We start from the raw sequence: 12,500 nt of genomic DNA on the forward strand, positions 1-12,500 counted from the left end.
TGGTATATACATTCAAAGATTACAGTTAGGATATCTGCTGCGGAATGGGCTTGCCTAAATCCATATTGTTGGTCAGTCAGAAGTTTAGCAGCTGTAAGATGGTGGACTAGAGCTTGCTTAATTATGGACTCAAATATTTTGACAAAAAGCGGGAGGAGGCTAATGGGGTGATAATTTAATGGGTTAGTTCTTTCATCAGAATTCTTGTAAACTGGTACCACAGAAGCAGTTTTCCAGCAGTCCGGAAAGCAGATTCACCTATATTAAATATGGGTGCCATCAAAAAATAGGAAATACATATATATTGACATGTACTTACATGTGAAGGTCTAGAGGGTCCCTTGACCCCCAAACTACCAGAACCTTGGCCATTGTTGAGATGGCTTGTTGTCCGTTGCTTGAGGTATGGTCCTTGTTCGCTGCACTTCTAGGAGGTCCATCTAGTGTTTATTTTATATTATTTTTATAATTGCTAATAGCCTGAGGCACTTTTGATGGAGAAAGCCGACAGGGTTGCCCAGGCATTTTTGGCTAACTTCTAGTGCATTGACTTTTTAAATCCTACTTTCCTGACCTTTTGTCATATCTTCTCGCCATGGGAGAAAGATAAATATAACCTACATGTGGTGGTAAAATTAATACCATTCAGCAAAAATTACAAAAAATTAATTCAGTAGTTTTGTTTTTATGAAATAAGTTCAACTTTTAGCTCTACACGGAATATCGCCGCCATTATCATGATATTCAAGGGAGATAATTCCTACTTTTTTTCACATTTAAACAAGTGAATTTGATTACTTCTTCAAAAGTACGAATTATTTCCCTTTACTTTCATAATGGTGTTGATAATGCTAGTGGTATTCTGCACACAAATAAAATTTTATTTAATTTATAAAAATAAAATTACTCGATGAATTTCGGTAATTTTTTTCTGAACGGTATTTATTTTTCCTCACAAGTAAGTACGTCATAAAAGTCTATCCATACTTAATCTAGGTTTAACCATGGAAAACCACCAAATATTTTTTTAAATAAATCAATTTTCAGCAAGTGCAATTTCAGTGTTAATGTTCATCCCAAGCATTACTTCCTTCTGTTCTTATCGTTACATTTCAACATTGTACGATATATAAAGAAAAACAATTTGCTGTAATCATTTCATAATCAAAACTTGTTAGTTGCTTGTTCTTATACACATACTTACTGTGATAATTCTATACTGATGGAATTCTGTCTTTCTTCTTCAAAATCTGTGTTGTCATTTTGCTGCTGCTTTAAATCTTTTGTAGTCAAAGTGAGAACAATTAAGAGAAGAGATTGTTTCAGAAATGGAGGTTTGTTGAGAGAAATATGTTAAATAAATCACAAGTACAATTATGTAGGAGAGAGACAGTAATTTTAACCTAAGGTATTTATTGAAGAGTCAAATAAGTACATAGGAGGATAGACCGCAAGCCAGATATCAGCAGCAATGACCATATGCAAGACTCAAGAGTTATCTCCCTTGAACAGTGTTCCACAAAAAATAACAGGAAATTTAGAGTTCATAATCGTACATTGTTAGCTGTTTGTTCATGTACACACCCTTTTGGTGATCCTTCCAGACTGAGGGAATGCTGCCTGCAAATAAGTTTTTTCACACCTCGAATAGAAAAGATAAAACTGTTGGAAGACAGAGGAGGTTTATTTGGATTTATCTTCATTTCAGCTCCTGTCTAGGCATGTCTCTTTTCTTGCTGAAATTATTATGGATGGCTCTGCTATTAGGAGAAATCGTCTCTGAAACTTCTTGGTCTTTCTTTCTCATCATTTTTTTTTTTTCTTGGAGTCCATATTGCTCTTGGAGTCCATATTGCTTGGAGTCCATATTGCTTGAAGTCCATATTGTTTGGAGTCCATATTGCTTGGAGTCCATATTGCTTGAAGTCCATATTGCTTGGAGTTCATATTGCTTGGAGTCCATATTGCTTGAAGTCCATATTGCTGGAAGTCCATATTGCTCTTTTGATCCATTGCTCTTTCTGCTTTTTGCAAAATCGGTTCTCTGTATCGTTCTAAACACTTTCTCACACTTGAGATTATTTTCTATCTCTACAAATCTACTATCAGACCAGGTATGAAGTACTGTTGTCATATTTGGGCTGGTGTATCTGTGTTCCATCTAAAGTTCCTTTATAAACTGCTCAAACATATCTGTAATTTGATTGGCTCCATATTTTCTTCTTTCCTGCAAAATCTCTCTTTCACAGACGTGATGTTGCTAGTCTCAGTCTTTTCTACAAATACTATTATGGCACCTGTTCTTTAGAATTGTCTGGTGTATTCCTTGCTTCCTTTGTTCCAGACCATTTGACTCAATGGTCTAGTGGTCTTCATCAATTTTCTGTTTTAATAACTCATTGTAATACAGCTTCTTATTCCAGTAGTTTCTTTCCAAGAACTCCAAGCTTGTGGGACTTTCTCTCTCTCTCTCTCTCTCTCTCTCTCTCTCTCTCTCTCTCTCTCTCTCTCTCTCTCTCTGCTGATTGTTTTCCTCCTACCTATAGCCTTGGTCTTTTAAAGACTAAGATCAATAAGTATCTCCTGTTTTTTTAGTTTTATTTTCAATAATCATCTTTTGGCTTTGTTAGCTTTTTGCATCAAGTGGCTTCATGTCCTGTCTAGAATAATTTCCATAAAAAAATCACTGACCAGTGGGTTTAAGTAGAAAGAAGTTGTTTAATGTTTAATCATATCTCATTACTGAATTTGTAATTAACATATTTACACATGCAGCACTTTCAAGTCACTGCCGACTCCTCTCTTCCACTGTCTCATTCACCATATTAGGTCATATCCATTTCTATCAAGTCTCACATTCTAGTAAATCTTAACCTTGAGTTCGGCAAGTTGACCTTGACTGAACTTTCATTGCATGTTGTTCTAAATCAACCAATTTATTTGCTAGTGAATTTATTCGTCTGATATTTAACATCATGAGACCTTCCTCCAAGGCATTACTGCCTCCTTTGGGGATGGTGCAGAGTAGTATATGTCCATTCGTCCTATTCACTAGTGAAGAATGGGTGATTGAAGAGAGCATATTTTTTGTTTCTTCAACAGATGAATTTGACGCCATTTTTGAAATCCTGTTTTTGTTTTTGCTTCCACAGCAGTCAGTCCGAATTCTCACGGACCGCAACAAAGACATGAACATCTGTACATGACATTGCCTGCGGAAAGATCCGAAAGTAAGTATCTCTCTCTCTCTCTCATTCACTCACTCACACACACTCTCTCTCCCTCTCTCTCTCTCACTCTCTCTCTCTGTCTCTCTCTCTCTTTCTCACTCACACACACACACACACTCTCTCTCGCTCTGACTCTCTTTCACATGTACACACTCTCTCTCACTCCCTCTCACTCCCTCTCACACACACACACACACTCTCTCTCTCTCTCTCTCTCTCCCACACTATCCCCCCTCTCTCTCTCTCTTTTATATATATACTTTTATAATCATGTTGACATACTGATTCCCGGAAAGATCATCAAAGTTAAGAAACATTGGCTCTGGCCAGCTCTAAATGGGTAACCATTGGAGAAGAATTTGCAGAATATAACAAAAATTTCTTCGACTTAATCTACAAATCAAATGTATACGAAACGCAGCATAAAATAACTCAAGGATGATTGATATGCCGTAAAACAACAATCTCCAGAGTAGTCCATCTCTGGTCAGGTCTTTATCCATCTTTCTTATAACTCCATTTTCATCACTTGTTCCCGTTCCAACTAAACATCTTTCCTCAATTGTTCTGCATCTACTAACCCAAGCACTCTAGTATACTCATATAACAACTAAGCTGCTCAGTAAATCCACACAGACGATGTGTTTATAATAGGGAAGGCTTTATGTAGAACCAATCACACTTTTTGGTTTTACTGCAAACCTTTGTTGGTGCAGATGACTGTGAATTAATGCACCCCCAGATACCAACCTGGAAATTTCTACGACTTGGCGCAGTACATACAGCACCTAGTAGCCTTCCCAAATGGTCATCCCTCTGGTACTGGCTAGGATCAACGTTGCTTAACTTCAGTGATCTGCCGAGAACCAGTATATCAGCATGATTGTGCCGTTAAATTTATTTATACAAACACTGATGGCTACATATGTGCATACATGTTTCTGTAATCACCCGCGTTGTTTGTTTATTTGTTTATTTATTTTTATTTTATTTTATTTATTTATTTAATTTTATTCTTGTGTTGTCATAGTTATGGCCTGTTTTCAGTGCGTGTGTGTGAGTAAAATACAATGAACAGTGTATATCCGCTCCTGAGTATAGGTATAAGCGTATGTTTGCTTCAAGTGTGTGTGTGTGTGTGTGTGTGTGTGTGTGTGTGTGTGTGTGTGTGTGTGTGTGTGTGGATTGAAAGACACCGGTCAGTACTCAATGGCCATAAGGAATGTTTTTAATTTACGGACCGCAAGACAAAAGTACTAAATTCTCAAGTACCTTATGCCATACAAACCAAAAGATGGGATAGATAAACTTAAAAAGGGAAATAAAAAAGATGTTTATTATCTTCAAAGACCTCACCTGTCCTCTCCCCGTTCATAACCCCCACCCATGTTACATTCTAACTGTGTAAACGAAATAAGAAAATGTTTTTGTTTGAAATATCAGTTCTTGACATATGTAGCCATCAATGTCTGTTCATTCATTGAGCACTCTTTGGTAGACACATGTTGTTTCATTGGATGTACTTCTATAAAACTAAACTTTACTGAATAAATATATATATATATATATATATATATATATATATATATATATATATATATATATATATATAGGTGTAATCAATTATATTGAGAGACACTTTAGCAAAAAACATATTTAGTAGTCGGTAAGGAAATACATGTGTAGGTGATGAAGTGCTTTATTAAACCTACATTTTTATAATAAGCTCTAATTCCTATTTTTGTTCCATTGAGCTTTTACATCTGGTTAAGATTATCTTATGAATATCAGAAACCCAATATTTATATTATTTTTAAGTTTACTTTATCGATTAACCCTGTAAACTTAATTGTACTACTACCTTTTATATATATATATATATTATATATATATACAGGGTATTCACAAAGTCTGGCTACATTATGTAGCCAGACTTTGTGAATACCCTGTAGATTATGCAGCCAGACTTTGTGGACACCCTGTAGATTATGCAGCCAGACTTTGTGGGCACGGTGTAGATTATGTAGCCAGACTTTGTGGGCACCGTCTATATTATGCAGCCAGACTTTGTGGGCACCGTGTAGATTATGTAGCCAGACTTTGTGGGCACCATGTATATTATGCAGCCATACTTTGTGGGCACCATGTATATTATGCAGTCAGACTTTGTGGGCACCGTGTAGATTATGCAGCCAGACTTTGTGGGCACCATGTATATTATGCAGCCAGACTTTGTGGGCACCATGTATATTATGCAGTCAGACTTTGTGGGCACTGTGTATATTATGCAGCCAGACTTTGTGGGCACCATGTATATTATGCAGCCAGACTTTGTGGACACTGTGTAGATTATGCAGCCAGACTTTGTTGGCACCGTATGGATTATGTAGCCAGATATTGTGGGCACCGTGTAGATTATGTAGCCAGACTTTGTGGCCACCATGTAGATTATGTAGCCAGACTTTGTGGGCACCATGTAGATTATGCAGCCAGACTTTGTGGGCATCGTGTAGATTATGCAGCCAGACTTTGTGGGCACCGTGTAGATTATGCAGCCAGACTTTGTGGGGACCGTGTAGATTATGTAGCCAGACTTTGTGGGCACCGTCTATTTTATACAGCCAGACTTTGTGGGCACTGTGTAGATTATGCAGCCAGACTTTGTGGGCACCGTGTAGATTATGCAGCCAGACTTTGTGGGCACCGTGTAGATTATGCAGCGAGACTTTGTGGGCACCGTATAGATTATGTAGCCAGACTTTGTGGGCACCGTGTAGATTATGTAGCCAGACTTTGTGGGCACCATGTAGATTATGTAGCCAGACTTTGTGGGCACCATGTAGATTATGTAGCCAGACTTTGTGGGCACCATGTAGATTATGCAGCCAGACTTTGTGGGCACCGTGTAGATTATGCAGCCAGACTTTGTGGGCACCGTGTAGATTATGTAGCCAGAGTTTGTGGGCACTATGTACATTATGCAGCCAGACTTTGTGAACACCCTGTATATATATATATATATTATAGTAAATATATATATATATTATAGTAAATATATATATATTATAGTAAATATATATATATATATATATATATATATATATATATATATATATATATATATATATATATATTATAATAAATAATTATGTCAGCCCCTTTAAGAAACTCGTTTCTTATCGTTGAGCACTTTTAGTTGAAATAAAAGACTGTTCACCACTATAAACCAATACACTAAACTGCTGTCTAGCCAAACATAAACTCGTCCGGCTTTCTTTTCTCTTGCTCTGTTCTTCTGCATTCTCTTTGTCCATTTAATTCATCTTTTCTATGGTTTTACGTTGTACACATTCCTTTGCATTACGTCGGATATTTTTGCAAATACCAGTTGTTTATCAAATTTCTAATTGTCCATTGTCCGTTTACTTATGTCATAACACATGTTCTTACACGAAGTTACGTTTATAAAATTCTTCACCACGCTTTTTTTGCTTAATTCAGTATACGTGAGGTACCATACAAAAAAAAAAAAAAAAGGTAAATGCGTAAAATTTGCTTTTGGTTGTGAAGAAGGTTCTGTTTTTTAATGAAAAGATGCACATAGTAAATTCAGTCGCCAGTCAACTACGAAGATTTCAGGTGCCGAGCAAATTTCTGTCTATATCTAAATTAACTCATCTGCTTATCTCCTCTCATTCGATCGTATCATGTTATCTCTATCCAAACTCTTCCCCCCCTCTCTCTCTCTCCCTCCCTCTCTCGTTAAATCTGTTTAACTATATCGTTATAGTTGAATTCAATCTTATTTCTATCCACTGTCTTCCTATGTATACGTCTTTCTTTTTCTCTTCTCTTTCTTTCTCCCTCTCTCCCTTTGTATATATATATATATATATATATATATATATATATATATATATATATATATATAACTAGCATTTTAGCCCGGTGTTGCCCGGATGTTTGGAGGTGTATGTTGAGCAAAAAAAGCTCAATTTTACTAGCTTTGGCCGCTATTATGACCCCTTAATAGTTATTGTTTTGGGCCCAAATCAAGTTATTAAGTTAAATCCATGTCCAGTGAACCTATATCTAAAATGTCAAGTGTTTAGACCTAAAATTGGTGGAGGAGATGAGCGGAGTTCTCAAAGATTAAATCGTTGAATTTTGACCCCTTAACAGCCAAATTTCTGGCTGAAAATGGATTACAAAGATTTTCCCAAATCTCAGTACCCTGGATATCAAATTTTGAGTCTGACAGAGTTTATGCGTAGGGAAATGTACACAGACACACACACAGACACACACAGACACGTTCACTTTTATAGATAGATAGATAGATAGATAGATAGATAGATAGATAGATAGATAGATAGATAGATTTGTTTACAAAAATATATACGTATACATAAATATATATGGAAACAATTTTGTGTTTACTATAAACTTTTTTCGCAAATATTATGCAAGTATAAATCATGTAGAATATCTGCATGAATATAATTACACGTAATAATTAACTAAAGATGATTATCCCATTATAAAACCGAAGCAACTAATAGGGAATTAATTAAAATGAATGTTTAAAAGAATATGCAAATTAACTAGATCCTTTGCAGATGAATTCAATTCCATGATCCATATATAAGAAAATTGTATTTTCTTTTTAAATAAATAAAAAAGAGGGTTTTTAATATGAATATCGATGCGCACAAAAAAAAAACGAATTTAAAGGAGTATAGATTATTACTATAATTATCTTTTAATACCTACAAACACTACTGTTTTATCTTTTTGGGAATCATCAGTGTAGGGAGTTATGATTAAAGCCGGTCGGGAGATTCGAACCCAGCCACGAAGCTATCTCTGATTCCATTAGCAAGGAACAAACAAAACGGCCAATGTTAACCGTGAGAAATATACAGTTGAAATTAACATTTCTATAAAGCATAAATGTCTAGACGGCGAGAGTGATCTTACGATTATAACATCATGATCTGCGCATGTGAGCTTAAGTTACCGACTTTAATTTCAACTTAGAGTGCTCAACAATAAAAACCGATTTCTTAAATGGGCTTATATAATATATATTTTATTATATCATTCACGTCATCATTATGTGTCATTCAGACATGATAAACGTCTCCTATCACTCTTGGGATTTGTACACAACTGGCCAACTAGTCGATGGTCTGCAACAAAGAAGAAAATCAGTTTTCATCAAATGGAAATGGAATCATGTCGTCTTTTGTATGGCGACAATTTTATCGTTCGTTCCACCCTATATATATATATATATATATATATATATATATATATATTTTATTGTTTTACATACGCACTTATATGTCGCTACAAACGAAAATTTTTCAGGAGTTTCGATCACAAAATTAATCAGTTTTTTAATGAATTTATGCTGGAAACTCCTGTAAAATTTTCATTACAGACTTCATTTTTGTGTAAGCAATATCGCCTGGAGAGGTCTCTAGTTAATTGTAACTGACTGACTGAAACATGCTCATAAATATGTAGCAACTAGTGATGGGACGATTCCAATATTTTTCCCGATTCCAATACAATTACCAATTCTGTGCTAAATTCCCGATTTTGATACAATTACCGATTCCGATTCTTTATAAATCTCTAATTATCTGGCTATAAGATTGTTATTTGTTCAGATTTTCGTAAAAAAAAAACACATTAAATATGCAGATATTTTCCTAAACGTCAAAATACACTTGTGGAGGATGATGTATCGATTTTAGTTTTACTGGTATTTTAAAATCAATAAACATTTATTATTTTATCAATATTACCAGCAATGGAAGATTTTGCTCTAAACAAAATCAAATAAAAAAATACAATTAAAAGAATCGTTTTGGCATCAGAAAATAGGCATCAATTTTTCTGATTCTAATACCTCTAAATGTTTCGATTTTTACGATTCACGATTCCGATTCTGATTAATCGTCCCAACACTAGTAGCAATATGTAAATGTTTATGTAAAAAACTAGAAAGTATATCTTGCCTTACTGCGGTATTGAGCACTCTTGCATTCACCTCGTTAAAACTTAATTGGTTGCTTCACCTCTGGAAAATATTAACCTGGAATTATATATATATATATATATATATATATATATATATAGAGAGAGAGAGAGAGAGAGAGAGAGAGAGAGAGAGAGAGAGAGAGAGAGATATTCCACCCTTTTTTTTTTGCAATTTTATAAGTTCCAAATTTCAGCGACTGTTAATCAGAATTTAACAACTGAAGGCTCGTTGGAAAGGCAATGACTTGAAACCGATGACTTATCACATCTAAACTTTTCTGAAAATAAAAAATATAAATATTACGCTCTTATTTGGAAAGTTTTTCTTATAATAGAGCACTCTGCTGGAATTCCTTTTTTCCAATATATATATATATATATATATATATATATATACTAGCAAAAGTACCCGTCGTTGACTGGGTTCAAAAACAGCCTACAGAAAATGGACTCTGATTTATGAAAGTATGATAGGTTATGAAAAGAAAGGGTTGTAAAGAGATAGCTTCGAAGTTGGGGGTATCAAAACCAAAGCAAAATATGATGAAAGTAAAAATAAAATAGATAAACCCTATAATTTATTATACCATACCTGTTCACACTGAAACACTTATCACAATATTCTGTGGATCTATATTAAAAAACCTTGTTAAACTTTGTGACATATTTCCATTCTATGGAGGTCAGGCACGAACGAACACCCCATAATTTTATTATACCATATTTCTTCAAACTGAAACATAATTATCAAAATATACTTACGCAGATAGATATGGAAAGTCTTTATTAAAGTTTGTGACCATTTCCATTCTATGGAATCCATATACTATCCCTATTTAAGTTAAAACATACTTATCAAAGTATTATTATGTACACCTATATCAAAAACACTTGTAAACGTTTTTTTTTTTAATTTTTAAATTTTTTATTTCCATACTTTGTGGACCAGGCGCGTACGCAGACACCACAATTTTAATGAATCATCATTATGCCAGATCAAACATACCCATTCCTGTGTCTCGATACATCTTCTATCATTATATGTGATCAGTTTTCTATAATAGTCAACCATATAGGAGCCTATTCGTGACCAGACACACACACAGACGTTCAGCTTTATATTAAAGAGATTATTTTCAGAAAAATTTAGATGGATAAGTCATCGGTACCGTCGGTTTCAAACCTGATAATAGGGAACCATTTTTGGTCCCCATATCAAGCTCTCTTCAGCCGATCTGTCTCATGAGATAGATCGGCTGGAGAGAGCTTGATATGAGGACCTAAAACGGTTCCCTATTATCACGTTTGAAACCGACGGTATCGATGACTTATCACATCTAAACTTTTCTGAAAATAAAAAATATCAATATTACGCTCTTGTTTTGAAAGTTTTTCTTATAATAGAGCACTCTGCTGGAATTCTTTTTTTCTAAATATAACAATATATATATTTCCCCCCAAACCTCTGGACTTGATGGAGGGGAGATTAAAACTTGCTGCTATAGTTTCAAATGATCTGAAATAACAGCAAGGAGAGACTTGATTTCAAATATTTTTCATGTGTTATATCTCCGCTCTTTTAGAAATAGGATACGATTATAAATATCTCTAGTATAAAATAATTTTTATACACTATGAAATTTACTTTATGTATGAAAACTAAAGAGGGGAGATATAACATATGAGAAATATTTGGAATCAAATCACCTCTTGGAGTTATTTCAGATCATTTGAAACCATAGCAACAAGTTTTAGTTCCCCCACCATGAAGGCTAGAGGTTTGGGGGAAATATCAGATACTTTGTAATTCATATGCAAAACTAGAAAACCAAATTACTATAATTGAAACATTTTATGGTTATAAAAAATTGCCAAAAATAGGCTCTGGATGATGGATGATCTCCTTAATGTGCGACCTTAAGGGAAAATGTCACATAGTCTACTATACAATTCAGGCCATTACCTTTCCAACGAGCCTTCATTTGTTAAATTCTGATTAACAGTCGCTGAAATTTGGAACTTATAAATTTGCAAAAAAAAAGGTGGAAAATATATATATATATATATATATATATATATATATATATATATATATATATATATATATATATATATATATTAGTGGCCTGACAAGGCCACAGGGAGAAAATCGAAGCAGCAAAACTGAAACTACCTACCAGCACATTTTATATACAAATGTAGGCTAATTTGGACATATATATATATATATATATATATATATATATATATATATATATATATATATATTAACTCGTAACCAAATTGAATATTGAAAATGCTCATATGCTCATATCTTTGGTTCTATGGGAAAAATACGTGAAAATTTGCCGTCTTTTTGAAGATTATAATACTATTCTATGGTTAAAATTTTATGAAAATTGGTAAAAAAGAACCTATATTTTCAAACCAATAAAATATGCCGAAATTTGCCTTCATGGGTATATATAGTGTTCTGACAGGCCAGCTTTAGTTTTGGATGAATTTTGCTTAGGGTTTTTTTTTTTTTTTTTTGCTTGGTTGTCAGGCCATATATATATATATATATATATATATATATAAGAGCAAATAGTTAATAAAACATGTTAAAAACACTTTGAAAAAGAGTTAAAAAATATTTAATTTGAAAAGGAAACACTAAATAAGTGGATAGTCCTTAATCCGCAGAGTTTCAAAGAAATACGCGTAACTGGAAGATAGTCCAAAATAATCCAAAAGGCTAAAATCCGTGGAATAATTCACAAATAGGTACAAGGAAAAATAATATTATTAAAAGAAAAATATAATATTAGTCCTCGCGCCAAAGAGCAGGGCACAAAATGTTTTAAATAATAATAATAATAGAATAACAAAGACTTTCGCTGGCGAGGACTACTATTGACCGTAACTAGTTATACAGTCCTTTTGAAATTTTCATCTCTATTTTTCTCGTTATGTATTGAATATTTGTTAATGAAACCTACATGACATATGTTCCTTATTAAATTTTAAAGATTTTTTATTCTGAAAGAAGTTTTTAAAAATTTACTCTAAAAAAGTTATTTTAAAAATTTTGTTGAAAAAAATTCAGATTTTCTCATTATTCAGACTTGTATTACAAAGAAAGGGTTGCAAAAAAATGAGTTGTGGTGTGAGGAGAAATACAAACTGAAACAGAGAGAATATTCAGACCTGTAATAATACAAAAGAGGGTTGCAAAAA

At 33.7% G+C, this 12,500-nt stretch overlaps 1 protein-coding gene across 11 annotated transcripts in view; it reads left to right on the forward strand.

Annotated features, from left to right (window-relative positions):
- The window catches only part of LOC145261029 (uncharacterized), a 126,504-nt gene that overhangs the window by 86,787 nt on the left and 27,217 nt on the right, over window positions 1–12,500 (forward strand). For all 11 annotated transcript variants that reach the window (XR_013864387.1, XR_013864386.1, XM_080119158.1 and 8 more), the window contains one exon: window positions 3,153–3,230. Coding sequence is in view for 9 of the 11 variants with exons in the window: in XM_080119158.1 (XP_079975284.1) it covers window positions 3,153–3,230 (78 nt within the window). In the remaining 2 variants the exon portion in view is untranslated. The remainder of the gene's footprint in view (window positions 1–3,152; window positions 3,231–12,500) is intronic.

The sequence above is a fragment of the Euprymna scolopes genome, chromosome 37 (assembly GCF_053919585.1).
Source record: "Euprymna scolopes isolate OS-2025 chromosome 37, ASM5391958v1, whole genome shotgun sequence".
NCBI lineage: Eukaryota > Metazoa > Mollusca > Cephalopoda > Sepiida > Sepiolidae > Euprymna > Euprymna scolopes.